The following is an 18,742-nucleotide window of genomic DNA, read 5'->3' as shown; positions in this document are numbered from 1 at the left end:
CCACCCTCGAATGACATGGTTTTGGGACCTCAACAAGCAAGGGACAACATAATTTTTCACATTATAACTTTCATGTTTAGACCCCAAAAAAAAAAAAAAATGTTAAATTTTGTCATTGCATAGGTTATCAACTAGTAAAATATATGTTAAATTGTTGGGTTTTTGCGAAATCCACACCATTGGACACGTCACCATTTTTTAATAGATTTGTTCCTTTAAATTTTTTATAATATTAAATATATTAAACCATCCAAGCTGAATGTGTAAACTCAATTGATTAATATATTTAGTATTATAAAAAAAATAGAAGAACAAATCAATAAAAAAAAATTTTGGTAATGTGGTTGATGATTCGGCCACTTTGGTCTATTCTGTCCACTTTAGTCTATTTCTGTTCATATCGATCTAATTCACTGCACTTATTTAAGAATGGGAAAAGACAAGTTTGGATGGAGTATACCTATTCTAAATCCAAATTTATTAAAAATATATAGATGATTGTGGGTGCTCGAGGACCAAGGATGAAGTTGAAGAGTTGCAACAATGGTGTTGGGATGCCACGGGCCATGGACCTGAGGAGAAAGGTCACCCGAGGAGAGGAAGGGATGAGTCAAAGTACTCTGAGGCATTCCAAGTGGGAACGAGAATCTGAAGAGAGAGAATCAGTGGTCATAAAGGAAGTTTCTAGTTTGGAATAGCCTATTGCCTCCGCATTAAATAGTGGGCAACAATTTTATTAGTTGCATTGACGAGGAAGTGGCTTGAAGAGTGTAAGTCACAGCTAAGCAAACTCCTTCCACCGCCTTCTTCAGATGTAAAAAGTGACAAGTGTCATGAGAGGAAGGATGTTAGGTAAGGATGGATGGTTGAGATATGATAAAGAGAGGAGTATATAAGGAAAGGAAGGTGCACAGAGAGAAGGATCGAGACATAAATATCAAGAGACAAAGAAAGAAACAAGGAGAATGCTTAGAGAGAAGAGACTGAATAGTAATAATTCCTATGTAATTGTGGCCTCCTTGGACTAGCTTGGGCGGATAAATTGGTTCACCTATCCAATACGATTGGCCTTTTCTTCCTTGTTCTTGTCCTCGGGCAAAGCCCCCCTTTGTTTGTCTGGTTCCTTCTCTTACAAATTCTTTGTTTTGGGCTATGGTTGAACTGATCCAGCCACTATTCTAAGTGGGCCTGGGCTGCCAAATCTTTTGGTCCTTACAATGATAAAAAGTAATATTATTATTTTTAATTGTTTAATTTAATGATTTGTGGTATTATCATTTTTTTAATGTTCTTTTTTCCGCCTTATTTAATATTAGTATTTTAGTTTTTTAGTGAATTACACAATTTTAGTATTTTGATCATAGTTTTAAAAATCAAACCGTACTGGTCGGTTCAACTCGGAACCAAGCACCAATTCAATCTAGAAAAAAACCCTCAAAATTTATCAAAATTGGAAATTGAGAGCTTTTCTGGTTCTTTGACCGTACTAATTTTTAAAACCATAGTTTTGATATGATATAACTTGAATTTAAAGACCAACTTCTAAATCAAATAGACATTAGGAGATTGCTATAACTATGGTTCTTTTAACCTTTTAAATGAATAACATGAGCACATGAAAGCTTTTTTGTATTGACATGTGCAGCTCATCTTGCAATGTATAAGCTATTTAATTAACATACTATATATAGCATAAATTTGTTCATAAATAAATTTATGGTCATCTTTATTCTCTAAGAAGAAGGATTATATATATTTGTATACAAGCGCTCAAAATAATTAATGACAAAACAAAACTGCATGAAGCAAGCTCTTTATACTGATGACTTTGGTGTGTGATTGGAAGAAGCACCAAACTTTTTACTTAACCTATAAATATATATATATGGGCTAGGATCAAGTTACACCTGATGTAACTCTAAGCAATGTTACACCACGTAATAACTTATTATTGAATTTGTATTTTGAAAATCCAATTGTAGAATTATATGTTCTATATGTTCTTAACATGCATGTCAATTGGATGTAATCTATCATTCGATTTATAAACTTATCTTTTATGCATTTTTTAAATTACAAAAACTTGAATTTAAACAATTGATTGATGACATGGCTGTTGATCTTTGATCATCTTTAAATTTTGTAAGCATGGAAGATATATGAAGATAATATAATCTAACAGTCAAAATTCATATCTAATTAAAAAATATTGGGTGGTGTAACATTGTTTAGAGTTACACCAAGTGTAACTTGAACCTAACCCTATATATATATAAATATATATATATATATATAGAGAGAGAGAGAGAGAGAGAGAGAAACACACACACACACACAAAATTGTAACTATCCCACGCATTCTGAGGGGCTGTGTCTAGTGTATATAAAACCAAAGGAGTTTGACTTTTGGTTAACTTTATTGTAGGGTCACGATTTATTTAACGGCCCAAGAGTGACGTTGGGCTCGTATACAATAGACTCCAACAATATGATTTATAGAGAGTGGGCTCGAATGGTATGACATTGGGCACAGGTGGTCGATTTGATCGTGGCGACCATGGAAATTCTGGTACTGGCGGGCCTTGCTTGACTAGCTAAGCCCTCCGTTGGAACGGGTTGTAGGACTTTTGTCCTCGGAAGCTGTCCCAGGATCCTTGTGTCCTTCCCTCCCTCCTCTTTTTCCAGAGAGAGAGCCCCCCCTTTTCCTTCTGGTGAGTTCCTCCTTTTATATCCGTGTTTCTTCTCTTCCTTCAAGTTCACGTGTAAGTCTCACCCTTTTTTCGGGGTGCAGACCTGTCCTGTCAACCCATACTCCAGTATGGTTTGGGGTCGCTGGGAAAGTTACAGGGCATAGTTTAGAGTATGGACTTGTCAGATATAGGGCTTGATATTATGATGTTGGTTGTTTTTTCCCTTACCTTGCCCCTGAACTCATTTTCCCCCCTTCCTCAGGCATTTCGTGAGGTGCCGAGCAGGAGGTTGTCCTCGGCAATGGCTCTCCTCGGCGTGGGCCCTAGCCCCTGGACCCCATGCGGAATGGGCCTGGGCCGCGAATTCACTAGCCCCACAATAGCCCCTCAAAATCCTACTGCCCGACTTTTAGTTGGGGATGAGGATTTTAATAATGCTGGGCCCACATCACAACTCACTCAGATTATGTACTTTTGATGTTTGGGCTTTCTCCATTTGCATAGGAGATGCACCGGATTAAGAGGCATTCCTTCAGTCTTTGGTTACGCGGTACCCTTTGACGTTCCAGTGTTCGAGATGCGCCTTCACGAGAATCTTTTAATCTTATGGTTGCTGGTGGCGTTGGGAATTGAACCGGAACCATTTTTTCTGTAGTGTTCCTTGGGACTCTGCGTGAATTAAATGCCACCTCCTTGTCTTTTAAATAAATAGGGTAGGAGGTTGCTCCACTTACACCCAAATCCTTCAATTTCCTCCCAAACTACGATCCTTCAGTCATAATCACAACTTCCATATCTGGTGTTATCCTCCCTTAGTATAATATGTTTGAGGCGCGGGTTGGGGTGAAGGAACTCCCTCCGCCACAGAGGCGCCGGGTCCTTCCGAGACTCAAGGTAGTGTGGTCTGGGCATGGGAGGCACAGATTCAAGAAAATACTCCGTCTGGACAAAGGGGGAAACGGTGTTTCTCCTTCTTTTAGTCAAAATCCGAAGCAGGTACTGGTCGCACCAGATTCTTGGTGCATCAAAAGTAAAGTTTTCCGCCATCATCGCCATCTGCCTTGTCACAGGCAAATTTTTGTGTAGGCTCTTCAACTTCCGGTTCCCGGCACCTTCTCTTCAACGGTGTGGGCCTCAAGTTGGGTTCCCTGCACCTTTTCTTCAGCTGCGCTAGCCTGAAGTTGGGCTCTCTCTGCACCTTTTCTTCAACGGTGCAGGCCCCACGCTGGGTTCTTTTGCTGCCTGAGTTATGGGCATGTAAAAGTATTGAGGAAGAACAAAGTCTTGAAGCAGCAGCCAACCTCTCCTCTGTACTACCTCCTCGGCTTTATCTTATTCTCTTGTATCTTTCTTTTCGATTATGTAGTTAGCTTTAGCAACCAACCTCTCTTCTGTACTACCTCCTCAGCTTTATCTTATTCTCTTGTATCTTTCTTTTCGATTATGTAGTTAGCTTTAATATAAGCTGATTCCAGCTTTTCATTGTACGCTGTACTATTTCTTTGTTTTAATAAAAAGGGAAATTTATTTGTTTGTTTTGAATACTTTTCTTTTTTGCAATACTACTATGTGAATGGGTGTGCTCCGTGTGTGTTTTTCTTCAATGATACTTAGAGCGGGAAACCTCGAAACATAATTCAACTAATTCTAATTTACCGACATTACCAGGCATAATAACGACAATTCATAGTAAGTTAAACTTAGGAAACTAACCAAGATAACAGCTGAATATTCTATAATAAGTGCGAGAATACCGTCCGAGAACGACAAACTCTATATAATTCATCCGAGGGGGTGACCGAGCAGTAGGGGACTCCGATTGTGTTTTTGGCAACATATTGCTCTATATTGCATCAATCCCTTTGGTGCTGAGGATCCGAGAGCAGACTTGAGAATCCATACAGTTTAGGAATTAACCCAATCATTAATGGAGAGTTCTCCTCGGATAGATTCTAAGGTCCATGTAATGTGATTTTTCCTTTAAGTACTTGGCTTCCCCATAGGCTTGAGTCCGAGGACCATGCAAGGCCTTAGTTCTGTCCAAAACTCGTATTTTTTCTGTAAGTAGTTGGTTTCTCCAGAGGCTTGAGTTCGAGGACCATACAAGGCCTTGATTCTGTCCAAAACTCGTATTTTTTCTGTAAGTAGTTGGTTTCCCCAGAGCCTTGAGTCCGAGGACCATACAAGGCCTTGGTTCTGTCCAAAACTCGTATTTTTTCTGTAAGTAGTTGGTTTCCCCAGAGGCTTGAGTCCGAAGACCATGCAAGGCCTTGGTTCTGTCCAAAACTCGTATTTTTTCTGTAAGTAGTTGGTTTCCCCAGAGGCTTGAGTCCGAAGACCATGCAAGGCCTTGGTTCTGTCCAAAACTTGTATTTTTTCTGTAAGTAGTTGGTTTCCCCAGAGGCTTGAGTCCGAAGACCATGCAAGGCCTTGGTTCTGTCCAAAACTCGTATTTTTTCTGTAAGTAGTTGGTTTCCCCAGAGGCTTGAGTCCGAAGACCATGCAAGGCCTTGGTTCTGTCCAAAACTTGTATTTTTTCTGTAAGTAGTTGGTTTCCCCAGAGGCTTGAGTCCGAAGACCATGCAAGGCCTTGGTTCTGTCCAAAACTTGTATTTTTTTTGTAAGTAGTTGGTTTCCCCAGAGGCTTGAGTCCGAAGACCATGCAAGGCCTTGGTTCTGTCCAAAACTCGCATTTTTTCTGTAAGTAGTTGGTTTCCCCAGAGGCTTGAGTCCGAAGACCATGCAAGGCCTTGGTTCTGTCCAAAACTTGTATTTTTTTTGTAAGTAGTTGGTTTCCCCAGAGGCTTGAGTCCGAGGACCACGCAAGGCCTTGGTTCTGTCCAAAACTCGTATTTTTTCTGTAAGTAGTTGGTTTCCCCAGAGGCTTGAGTCCGAAGACCATGCAAGGTCTTGGTTCTGTCCAAAACTTGTATTGTTTCTTGTAAGTAGTTGGTTTCCCCAGAGGCTTGAGTCCGAGGACCATGCAAGGCCTTGATTCTGTCCACAACTTGTATTGTTTCTTGTAAGTAGTTGGTTTCCCCAGAGGCTTGAGTCCGAAGACCATGCAAGGCCTTGGTTCTGTCCAAAACTTGTATTTTTTCTGTAAGTAGTTGGTTTCCCCAGAGGCTTGAGTCCGAAGACCATGCAAGGCCTTGGTTCTGTCCAAAACTCGCATTTTTTCTGTAAGTAGTTGGTTTCCCCAGAGGCTTGAGTCCGAAGACCATACAAGGCCTTGGTTCTGTCCAAAACTTGTATTTTTTCTGTAAGTAGTTGGTTTCCCCAGAGGCTTGAGTCCGAAGACCACGCAAGGCCTTGGTTCTGTCCAAAACTTGTATTGTTTCTTGTATTTATTCATTTTCCGAAGGTCAGCTCCTCGAACAAGGCAGGGGAAGCTAGCTTGATGTTTGAAGCCCCTAGACTTGCCCATGCCATTGGCACTGTGAGGCGTAGCCCCTAGTGGGAACTTATGTTGGAACAACAGCAATGTGTCGCCGGTCATAAAGGCATCCTCATAGACCCTTGCTCTACAAAAGCTTAACTCCACCGCCGCCTGAGCCAACGCACAAGCCATCCCCACAGACAGCGCCAATTGTAGGGTCACGATTTATTTAACGGCCCAAGAGTGACGTTGGGCTCGTATACAATGGACCCCAACAATATGATTTGTAGAGAGTGGGCTCGAATGGCATGACATTGGGCACAGGTGGTCGATTTGATCGTGGCGACCATGGAAATTCTGGTACCGGCGGGCCTTGCTTGACTAGCTAAGCCCTCCGTTGGAACGGGTTGTAGGACTTTTGTCCTCGGAAGCTGTCCCAGGATCCTTGTCTCCTTCCCTCCCTCCTCTTTTTCCAGAGAGAGAGCCCCCCCTTTTCCTTCTGGTGAGTTCCTCCTTTTATATTCGTGTTTCTTCTCTTCCTTCAAGTTCACGTGTAAGTCTCACCCTTTTTTCGGGGTGCAGACCTGTCCTGTCAACCCATACTCCAGTATGGTTTGGGGTCGCTGGGAAAGTTACAGGGCATGGTTTAGAGTATGGACTTGTCAGATATAGGGCTTGATATTATGATGTTGGTTGTTTTTTTCCTTACCTTGCCCCTGAACTCATTTTCCCCCCTTCCTTAGGCATTTCGTGAGGTGCCGAGCAGGAGGTTGTCCTCGGCAATGGCTCTCCTCGGCGTGGGCCCTAGTTCCTAGGCCCCATGCGGAATGGGCCTGGGCCGCGAATTCACTAGCCCCACATTTATAATATTTTACCACATAAGATTTTGAGTTCTCATAATTTTACATGTCAATATTCTACTATATACTCCATTCGTACCAATTTGTTTGTCTAGTTTTAAAAATCCAATTTTTTAATGAAATATCATTTATTGTCTTGTCTGCTGTATAAAAATGTCTAAGTTTCCAAAATTACTCTAAAATAAATTTATCAAAAAAGTTTTTGGAAATAAAATGGGGTATGATAGGAACATTAGTAAATTAATAGTTTTTAATTTTAGAAACAGGACAATATTTTGTATACATTCCAAAATGGAATAAATGACAAACAAATTGAGACAAAGGGAGTATGTTTTAATTTTTTTTTTAAAGAAGAATATATGTTTTAATTTAATTAAAATTAATTATATATTTAAACCCTCAATTAGAATCTTGACACATCATATTTTCTTTAAATGATAGAATAAATGCCATAAAAAGAAATAGTTCTATATAAAAACACAATCCTAATAAGTATATATTAGTAATTATCATTATTATATATTATATATTTAAGACAACATTTGGCTACAAACTTACACAATATCTGTGGGTTCCAGTAAACTTAACTAGTAAAAAATTTTATGGTTGTATATGAGATCTGAGATTTAATCCTTGCCTACATCAAAAACTGATTGGTGTCTTGGTTTGATGATAAAGAGCTATCATCAAGAGCGGACGTCATAGGTTGAAATTCTCTCCAAAAAATAAAAATAAAAATTACACAATATCTTCTTATTAGATGAGTGGGTTCCAGTTAACTCAATTGATAAAGTCTTTGATGATTGAATACGAGATTTGAGGTTCAATTCCTACCTACACCAAAAACCGATTAGTGTCTTGGTCTGATGATAAAGAGTTATCATCAGGAGCGGACGTTATAGGTTGAAACTCTCTTTAAAAAAAAAATCTTCTCATTAGATGAGAACTTTAAAAAATCTACCATTAGATTACATTTTCTCTTTTAGATTAAATTCAATAAGGACGTAGTATAAAACCATTGTTTTACACCCTCTAATCTCAATACGCCACATTATCATTTCACAAATAATTACAAATGATCAAATTGGTTGTGCCACACACAATCAATCCTCACTTATACCCATCAGAAAATCAAAACTTAGCAACACAAACTCAAATCCAGACAGTCTTCTACGGCCTTTGCTCCAACCAGCAGTAGCCCATCCGGCCATCTTCATCGACGACGAGTTCTTGGGTCATATCAAGACCATTATGGCCTGCCAAGAACGCAAAAGTCAAATCTGGGATTAGAAAGCTTCATTGATACCAATTTCCTAGCAAATGCAACACACCCTTACCATCCCTACCAAGAACCCTTTAATCCCATATCTCTTGTGAAGAATTGAAAATAATTTTTTGTGAAACAAACCCAGTAACAAACATTCACACAATAGCCTGACTTTACCACCCTTTATTGCAAATTGGAAACAAAAACTCACGCTTTAAAATAGGCATATAGAAAACAACGTGGAAGGCTTCGAGGATGAAGAAGGGGACAAACTACAATTAGAGTTCAGCCATGCTCCTCCTTGTCCTCCGCCTCCCAAGAACTCGCCGTCAATGAAGATGGCCGGATGGCTGCTGCTAGTTGGATCCAAGGCCGTAGAAGACTATCTAGATTTGAGTTTGCGTTGCTAAGTTTTGATTTTCTGATAGGTATCAGTGAGGATTGATTGTGTGGCACACCCTATTTGATTATTTGTAACTATTTGTGAAATGATATTGAGATCGGAGGGTGTAAAACACCATGTACTTATTAAATTTAATCTCTTTCTTTTTATATCTTCCATATTTGAAAAAATTTCAAAGATAAAAAAAATTAATAGTTATATCATCAGTAAAATATTTAATTTCAAGTTTTTATAGTTTAGAGAAGGAAGGATCATGTTAAGTTTTTTAAAAATTGGAAGTGTAGGCATAAAATATAGAAACCAAATTGACTTAGACTATATTTGGCATTAGCTTATAATCTCAACTTTTAATTTTTAGCTTTTATATACAGTTTTTTAAAATCTCTTCTTTCTTTTTTTCCTGCATTTTCTCACTTTTTCAAGAAAATTTAAGATATAACTATACTTTAGCGCACTTTAAATAAACAGTTTCTACAAAAAGCTATATAAATTATTCATACTAACGTTACTTTCTAACTTATTTTTCTGTCCTTTCAATTGTTTTGTTGACTAAACTAGCAATTAGTGTAGAAAGATTGAGTGGCCGTGTATTTGGGGGAAGGACTGAATGGGTCATGCTGCATTAGTGGGAACTAGGAAGGACTGACTTGTTCGACCATCATGGGGAAGGGCCAATTGGGCAGCTCCTTGATGTTCATATCAAAGAGTTCAAACCAAATACAAAGGACTTAATCTTAAAATTAAAAAAACTTTGATTTTTTTTTATTTATTGAGATACTGTTTATTTCAAAGTAAAATGTTATTGAAAAAAATATATTTTCAAGGAAACAATTTGTTTTCAAGTGGTTTAACTGCATTCTTGAAAATAATCCAAAAAATATTTACAACAATCTTGTTTTGAGTTATAATAGGTTGCAATATGATTTACTTTATTTTATTTTAACATATGGGGGTTTAAAACATGAAATTTTTTTGTGCCCATATAAAAAAAGGAAAAATTACAACACTTTACTTTCTAATATAATATAAGGTCTACATCAAGCCTTCATTTGTTTTATTATGCTTAATATATCTCATTTTATTATAAACCATGAGTCGGAATTCATGATTTTGATTTAGTGCTTTTGTAGGAAGTTGATAATCTTAAAAACTCCCTCTGTCATTTATATATATTTTTTGATTTCATTTTTATTTGTTAAATAGTGTCTGTATCATCCGCTAGAGAAAATTTTCTATAAAAATGATATAGATATATATGTTTGGTGATGCATCACTCACAATAGTGAGTTTTTTGGAAATTTTGTTGGGCAGTGACCTTCATCAATCAAAAACATTTTCTTGATAGCCAATAGAGCCAGCCCTTTTTCTTGATGATGACAATTAAGTTGGCTGTCTAGAACCAGATCTGGCAATGTTTATTTAATCCCCCTGATGATGTCTTATCCAACTCTAAAACTGTAGCTTCCTTATAGAGTAGTGGAGTGATCGATGTATCATATATTGCAGTGGTTATGTATTACTCCCTCCGTCCCACTTTGTTTGTTCTCTATTCCATTTTGGGATGTCCCAAAATATTATCCTGTTTCTAAAAATAAAAGTCACTAATTTACTAATGTTCCTATTATACCCCTATTAATTTATTAATTCAATTTTTTGATAAATTTATTTAAGGGTAGTTTTGGAAACTTATACATTTTTAAAAGGTAGACAAGACAATAAATGATGTTCCCTTAAAAAGTTTGACTTTTCAAACAGGACAAACAAAATGGGACGGAGGGAGTATTTATTTATTTGGGGAATCATGTAACAGCTACTGCTATTGTCTGCAATATTCTCATCTCACACTATTATTTAACCTATTATAATTAACCACGTACCTTCATGTTCCCATAAATGTTTTCGAATCCAACTAGGTATATAACTTGGGGCAGTGTCCTTTCCTTTCATCTATTACCCCATCCATTACTATCAAACCAACTTTATATCACACAGAACCCAAAAAACTTTATATCACACAGAATTTACCACCACATCTCGATCATGTACAACAAGCTGCCATGTCAATCTTTCACGCAAGATTTCTTGTCAAAATCTTTAATTGGTTCGATCCCTATGTTGTAACTCGTTCACCTTGCCCCAGTTGTGGACGTCATCCATACATATATACGTACCGACATAAGAAGGATATTTTAGCCTAAATAATGAGAAAACTTAGTAGTATAAACAAAAATATCTAATTTTCTCACTAAGAACAAACTTTACTTAATATCTTTATATATATATATATATATATATTGCCAAACAAAGTGAAAGGAAAATGGTGTTAAATGTAGTTTGTGCTTAGTGAACCTATTGAATATTTTATTAAAAAAAAAATTCATAGTACTACTGTACTAGTATAACTGCATCAACCCAATGGGTTATTTTTGTTTGTTTATTTTCTAAAAAATGATAATGGTAAGTGCTAAGTCCACTATTTCGTATCAATTCACGCCACGTCACCATCTTAAAATTCTCTCGATCTAGTCTGATCACCCATTCTTATAAAACCAAACCCAAATGCTTCCTCTCTATTTCGCAGCTTAATTAGCTGAGACATGAAGAACAACAACACTAATCGCCGTCACATTACCGAGAAGCTCCGGCTCCTCGCCGCCGTAAGTGCCGGCGCCATCACCGCCACAATTCTCTTAGTCGGCTTAAGCAGAACCCCCATTAACAACTTCAGCAACAACAACAACGATGACAACTCGCTCCTCTGCCCACTGATCCAACCCAACTCGAACTCACACTCAAACTCAGCCGCCGCCACGACGACGCCGACTCAGTTCCTCGCCATTCTCCACTACGCCACGTCACGAGTGGTCCCACAGCAAACCCTCGCCGAGATCAAAATCTCCTTCAGCGTCCTCCAAATCCTCGCTCCTTGCAACTTCCTCGTATTCGGTCTCGGACACGACTCGCTCATGTGGGCATCGCTAAACCCACGTGGCACGACCTTGTTCCTCGAGGAAGATCCCAAGTGGGTCCAGACAGTTCTCAAACGCGCCCCTGTCTTACGCGCCTCCACAGTCCGCTACCGCACGCGCCTCTCCGAAGCCGACAACCTCCTCTCAACCTACGAGTCAGAACCGGACTGCTCTCCCACCAACGCGCGCCTCAAAGACACGCGCTGCAGGTTGGCCTTAACGGAGTTGCCTGAAGAAGTGTACGAGAAGGAATGGGACATGATAATGATCGACGCGCCAAGAGGGTATTTCCCGGATGCGCCGGGGAGAATGGCGGCGATATACACGGCGGCGGTGATGGCACGTGCGAGAACGAGAATGGGTGTGACGCACGTGTTCTTGCATGATGTGAATAGGAGGGTAGAGAAGGGTTATGCAAGAGAGTTTTTGTGTATGAAGTATAAGGTGAATGGAGTTGGGAGGCTTTGGCACTTTGAGATTCCTCCAGCTACTGCTACTAACGAAACTGATACTACCAGTTTTTGCTGATATGAGAAATGGGATCCACTTTTTTTTTTTTTTTTTTTTTTCAATTTGATATTCTGGGGAAAAAAAAAAAAAACAAAGTTAAAGTTATAATTCATTTCTTATTTCAGATTTTTTATTTTTTAAGGTGCCAAGTCAACACTGTATACGCAACTTTTTATTGAATATTTTTTTATGGATTTGTATGAATTGACAGTTACTAAAATTAATAAAATTATGATATTTTAAATTTGAAGAATGAAAATTGGGTTTGAATTAAATGTAAATTATGTGAATTAAATTTTAATTCTCTGTTTTGTTTTTGTTTTAAAACTTTTGAACATGTATTATGTATAATAAGGGAGTAAAACATCAATCCCAATGGGGTTTTGATGGACCAAGATAAAGGGTGAGAGATGAGAGAGGAGAGTGTCTAGACTTTATAGTGACAGTAATAATGAAGATTCTGTTACTCTATGCAGCATAAATAATTAGATGAATTTATCACAGACGGTAGTGTTTGTAATAGTGGGCTTAGTTTGCGTCCAATGTATTAGACTTAGCATGGGACCGAAACTTCACTCTTTGTAATTTTAACGTACAATGAATCAATGATAATGATGGTGATGATGAGGATGAGGAATTTCTCTTTAGCACTGTTCTTTTTCCTATCTATGGAATTTTCTAAAAGCTTGGCCTTTTCTTTTCTTTTTCAGGCGGTGTATGGTTATCCAACTTATTGCACTACTTTTGTAAATATACAGTCAATCGCCTATCATTTACATTTATTGTTTTGTAACATGTTTCACAAAAAAAAAAAAAATTGTTTTATAACACAGAAAACAATAAATTGTAACCGGTGATTCCCATAAAATATATAAATAAATAAATATATATATATATATATATATATATATTGTAACGAGGGATACAAGATATAGGCCTCTAATTATACGTACTTATGGACGAAACTTGCTAATAATTGGGCCTGAAAACCTACCAAACCTAGTAATTGGGCCTTAATAATTAAGAATTCTTGTATGCATTTTGCTACTTTCTATTTAAACATAATTTTTAGTTTTTAGTTTTGTAAGACAGATTTGAAATTAATAATAAAATTTTCTTTAGTTTTACAATTGGTGTCGTCTCGAGCCATGCTTGGTGCTATTTCTAAGCAAGTTTAGGTGCTGATTGTTATAAGTATGTGACTAAATGATTAAAGTTGCGTATGACATTGGCTTAAAAAGTCAATTTTTTTTTACTATTTAGCTTATTTTAACTAATATTCATAGGTCTTATTGCACTTTTTGGTACTATTTATGAGTCTTACTGTACTATTTCAGTTACTTTTTAGCTTTATCTACAGTTCTTTCAGTAAAAAAAATTTTGTTCAACTAAATAAGTTGTTTCTAAATGGACTCTATGTTTACCATATCCCAATAACTTAAATTTTTGGGACAATCGGTAATTAACACATGCATTTATGTCGATTGAATCAATTTTTTTTTTTTTTTTTTTTTCCGTGGTTGTGGTGCTCGAGGCCCAAAAAACTGGTGATTTGGGCTTGGACCCTCAATTTATTTGTTATTTTGTGATGTTCTTGGCCCATAATGGGAGATCCCAAAAATAATTGGTTGTTGTGATGGATCGGGCCTTTAAGCTAATCATTGGAGGTCGAGCCGAGGATAATATCCTCTTGCCGAGCTCACCCTTTTAGGTACCGAGCAAGGCCTCAGTTCCCTTATGTTTTTATCTTTCATTTCTCTCATGTTTCACACCCCAATTTTTTCAACCCCTCTCACCTTGACCTCCTTTCCCTTTTATACTCTCTCGTTAGTGGAGTCCTCATGATGATAGAATCATTCACCAGTGTGTGGGACCTACCGAATCAAGGGTTCAAATGGTTATCTGGGTCTGTAACACTGTTCCCACCTGTCAAATCGATTATCAACAGTGGGACCCATAGCTTCTAACATTGGGGGATGGTTGCTTGGTAAATTGTGTCTGACGTCAATTTAGGTGCATGGGCGCATATTAGTCTTCGGATGGGGCCATGGGTCTGAGCATCGGGCCTTTTCATAGCTTACTCATTCTCAAGTCGAGCGTATTCTCGAAAATGGGCCCCTCAACATCTTCGGCCCAACTCTGGAATGGGCCAAAGACCTACCTCACTACAATGGTAATATGGATATTTCATAGAAAATCAAATAGATGTGGCCCATGTGGGTAAAGTAACACTGAGTGCCATCAAAATACATGCCAAGTTTGTCCAAGTAGAGTAATAACAAAACATCAAATTTAGATGGGGGTACATCAATTAAAACAAAATCGTGTTCTTGGCTATTCGCTTCTCTAAAGCAATGCATTATCTCCTTCTTGGAATATTCTTGATTAAGTCCCAGCAATTATCAATAATAGATACAAATTCACCAAGTGATTCTAGAGTTGCTACTAAGGAGACAAACCACAGCTTTACCATCTAACTCAGGGACAGATACAGGTGGGGGCCCGGGCCCCCTTAGCCCATTTTTTTTTATTAGTAGATATATTTTCAAAAAAAATTAATAATAATAATAACTTCCCCCCCCCCCCCCCCCCAATTTTTCAACCCCATTACCAGCCGGCCAACCCAATGTAAATCAACCAGGCAAAAAAAAAAAAAAAAAAAAAAAAGGTAAATATAGAAATTCAGTCCAAACTCCGAATGCAATAGACCCTCTCCAAAATTTTCAACCCCATTACTAGCCGGCCAGCCCAATGTAAATCATTAAAAAAAAAAAAAAAGTAAATACAAAAATTCAGTCCAAACTCCAAACAGAGAACGCAATAGAAAAAGAAAAAGAAAAACTGAGAAGAAAGAGCAAGACTGCAAGACAGAGAGAATTTGTTTTTCCACTTATCTCCGGCCCCCCTAGCCTAAATTCTTGGGTCTGTCCCTGGTCTAACTCAATTTCAACGGCCTCAATATGGAGTTGGGAGCAAAGGACGAGGCCATCCCTTAATCCCCACAGTTCTGCCACAATACTATTTTGGTCCACTTCAATCTATTTCAGTCCATTTAATCTACTTCAATCCATTTCGTCCCCTTTAATAACATCTTCTCCATTTATATAAAACAATATTATAATTATGTAATTTAAATCTTTTTGTTAATTACGTCTTTTATTCACATTGGAGGTCTAGACTCTCTCGAAGTAGTCTATTTATCAATTAAGAGGTCTTGGTTCCCTCGAAACAACCAACAAACTCAATTGGGTCAATTGGGTTTGTGACAATCACAATGTTACATGCTTAGTTTTTATATAATTATTTATGATTTTATTTTTGTTATTAGGAGTTGGGTAATCAGATAATGAATAGAATATGTAAGAACTCAATTCGTAACGACCCCAAAGTGATATTGGGTTCGTACGTTAAGGGCCCAAACAATATAATTTGTAGAGCGTGGACTTGAAAGGCTAGGCCTTGGTCACCGGACGATGGTTAATCAGGGTTTCCATAGCGATTTGCACAAGGATGAACCTGACGTGTTTGATAATAATCTATTCCGGTACGTCATGAGTGGCTCCGGTCATTAGATCTCGTCCAAGGAGCTTTATGTCCTTATTATTCTCCCTTTTTTAGGACTCCATGGTCTGGGAGCCCCCCTTTTTGGCACATAAGTCTTCACCTTATATAGCCCATCTCGGTTGATCCTGACCCTCCACCTGTTGATCAAGCAGGTGCCTATTCAAACACCTGTCCCATCAACCGCCTCCCCTTACTTTTTGTTAGTTGCAATAATCGAAGCCATACTGTTCAGGCGTCTTTTCTCATTAATATGGTCAGGACGTTTGTGGGCGCATTCAATACGGAGGAGACGCATTTACCTTGAACCACCTCCACTCCGTAACTCCATATGGGTCCTATTCTACTCGCCTCTTCTTCTGGGGACCTTTTGGAGGTTGCCTTTGACGACATGTCGCTTTTCCCTTTGAAGTCTTAGGATGTCGAGGACAGGGTCATCCTCGGTTGTGTCTCTAGGCTATTTGGTATTTCCTTACTCGTCCTCGACAACTACCCTCCTCGGCACAGGCCCTGGGCTTTAGTGAAAAGTGGACCGGGTCGTAAGTTCTCTAGCCCCACAGGATAAATTGTTAGTTTAATATTTGAATAAATCTTATCTACTTGTTGTAGATAAAGATTAGATTTCTTTAGGATTTAAATGTTAGCTTTATTTTATAAAGTCATCTATTTATATGGGTTGATATTAATTAATAAAGGATTATTTAGTGAATATTTACTTTAGAGGTCTAGACTCCCTTGAAGTAGTTTATTTATCAATAAAGAGGCCTCGGTTCACTCGAAGCAACCAACAAACTCAATTGCGTCAATTGGGTGTGTAACAATCTACCAGCTGAAAAAGGAACAAGTTTTTAAGTTAGATTCCAAACCAAAAATAGAAAAGAAGTAAAAGAAAGTGAGAAAATGTTTTAGAAGTCGTCTCTGCTCTGTTCTATCATCGTTTCTCTTTGCTTAGCTTCTGCCTTGCTTCAAGTTGTTGTCTGCTCTTTGTTGGTGTTGGGTAGATGGTCTTCTTGTTGGGATGGAGCTGGTTGTTGAGAATGGTTGTTGAAGGTTTCTGGTAGATGAAAAATGAGGGATTTTTCTTGGTCCTCAGGCTCTGTTGGGTTCTGTTTTTGGGGGTTTTGGAGGGAGGTATGACAGTTTTTCGGGCTAGGCAGGGAAGTTTTTTTTGGGTGTTGGAGACTTAGATGTTGGTAAAAAGTATGGCATGAGAACTATGTCTCATTAATCTGCGAGTCCCACAAGATTTTTTCTCTTGGGTAGAGGTTTAGAATGAAAACCAAAATAGAAGTGGTAAAAAGCCCAAACCATGGGAATGTGGAATCCTTGGAGCCGGCCATCGATTATTCCTAATTGGAATGAAAGTGAGAGCTTTTATATGGGGTTTCCTGTGGCTTTAGGGATTTTAAAGATGGTGGATAAGGATAGGTGTCCTGTCTCACTAGATAAGAATGGATGAGATATGTCACCCGAACATTCTAGCAATCAGAACCAATACCATAATTTACTTGTGCAATGGATTAAAACTTGGACTGCAGTGCACTTAGGGAATTGTATAGACTTTAAGTCAACTGTTAATATCTCTGGTCAAAACTTGGCATGCTCATTAATCAAAAGAAATTAACTGGATTTTTGAATAAATGATAAATCACATGTATGTCCTGATAAAAATAAAAAATAAAAAAATCAAATTTAACAAAGTAAATGAACTCCATAAAAACATGACACAAAATTTATAAAAATTAATTAAATTCCTAAATCAATTTGATACTCAAATCTTAATGACATATTCAATAAAAGAGACCCAAATGATATATTTAGTAGCAATTTTTCAAGAAAATCACACTAAAATTTTAGCATGTGTTCCATAGAAAATTACATATTTTTTCACAATTAAAATGCAAATCAAGTAGATTCTTTTAATCAACAATACCTTATTTAATTTAAACCTAGTCTTCACCCATGAGCAAGAAAATTACAAAAAATTTCATGGTGTTAAATATAGCACCAAAATTAATTCAATCATATGGTTGATTTTAAAAGTCCACTAATATTAGTTGACCATATAGAAATTGATGAAAATCAACAACAACAAAAATTATTAAAACTATGAAATTATTCATTTTTAAGCTAAAACTTCTATTAAAATTTAGAATCGGACAAAATATAGTATCAACATATGAGACCTCATAGAGATTAACTATACTCTTTAGCCAAATGAGCCTAGCTACTTGAGAAGTAATGGCATCCACAAAAGATTCTGTCATGGCAGAGGGGAATTAATGGTGAAGGATGTAATAAAGACGAGTGACCAGGGGTTTAGTTGAGAGAGTGATTGAGATTAAGTGTAATATCAATGGCTGATATTGAAAAAAGAAAAAAAAAATCAATCTTAACTATTAAATTAAATATATTAAAATGAAATAATAATAAAAAGTAAGTATAGAAAAAATTTGTAAGAGAAAAGTGAGTTAAGGTATTGCATTTGATCTCAATTCCTAAGAGAGGATGGAGTCATCGAAGCAAGGATAGAACCAAAAGGAAGATCAAAGAAAGTACAGGGTAATCTTCACAAGGAAGAAAAAAATAGCCACATAAAAACAGTTTGCAAAAGTATTTCATGAGGAAGACCAGAGAGGCATGACGCCCAAAGAAAGTCAGTTCCCCTCCACTGTTTAGAACATTAAAAACATCTTAACTTATCTTCGGGTTAAAAATTATTTCAAGAAGTTTATATATATGCTAATATTTCTAGAAGTTTGCAAAATTCTAGTGTAATGCACGAGCAATTTATCGGTGTATATATATTGTAAGGATTCAATTTGTAACGACCTCAAGATGGTGTTGGGTTCGCACGTTAGAGGCCCAAACAATATAATTTGTAGAGCATGAGTTTGAAAGGCTAGGCCTTGATCACTGGACAGCGGTTTGGGTGGTTCCGGTCACCGAATCTCGTCCAAGGAGCATATGGAGCTTTGTGCTCTTATTATCCTCCTTTTTCTAGGACTCCATGGTTTGGGAGACGGGTTGTCCCCCCTTTCTGTATTGCCTCTTTCTCCTTTTTATATTAGCGTTTACCCTCTCTCCAGTGTCCACGTGTAAG

At 37.6% G+C, this 18,742-nt stretch overlaps 1 protein-coding gene and 1 long non-coding RNA gene across 2 annotated transcripts; one reads left to right on the top strand and one right to left on the bottom strand.

The window, feature by feature from the left end:
* Window positions 1-7,962: 7,962 nt before the first annotated feature.
* On the bottom strand, window positions 7,963-8,692 carry LOC126707044 (uncharacterized). The gene is made up of 2 exons (XR_007648792.1): window positions 8,408-8,692; window positions 7,963-8,185 (listed from the first exon to the last, which is right to left on the bottom strand). It is a non-coding gene; the product is annotated as an uncharacterized LOC126707044 (long non-coding RNA).
* A 2,366-nt stretch (window positions 8,693-11,058) lies between these two features.
* On the top strand, window positions 11,059-12,294 carry LOC126714622 (probable methyltransferase At1g27930). Its single transcript, XM_050414844.1, has one exon. The coding sequence runs from the start codon at window positions 11,197-11,199 to the stop codon at window positions 12,094-12,096; it is 900 nt and encodes a 299-aa protein (XP_050270801.1). The 5' UTR covers window positions 11,059-11,196; the 3' UTR covers window positions 12,097-12,294.
* Window positions 12,295-18,742: the final 6,448 nt, after the last annotated feature.

The sequence above is a fragment of the Quercus robur genome, chromosome 2 (assembly GCF_932294415.1).
Source record: "Quercus robur chromosome 2, dhQueRobu3.1, whole genome shotgun sequence".
In the NCBI taxonomy this organism is placed as follows: domain Eukaryota; kingdom Viridiplantae; phylum Streptophyta; class Magnoliopsida; order Fagales; family Fagaceae; genus Quercus; species Quercus robur.
This window is presented reverse-complemented; position numbering and strand designations above follow the sequence as displayed.

What these genes read in the sequence shown, in the direction of transcription:
- LOC126714622 (XM_050414844.1), top strand. Translation starts at nt 11,197, where the DNA reads ATGAAGAACAACAACACTAATCGCCGTCACATTACCGAGAAGCTCCGG.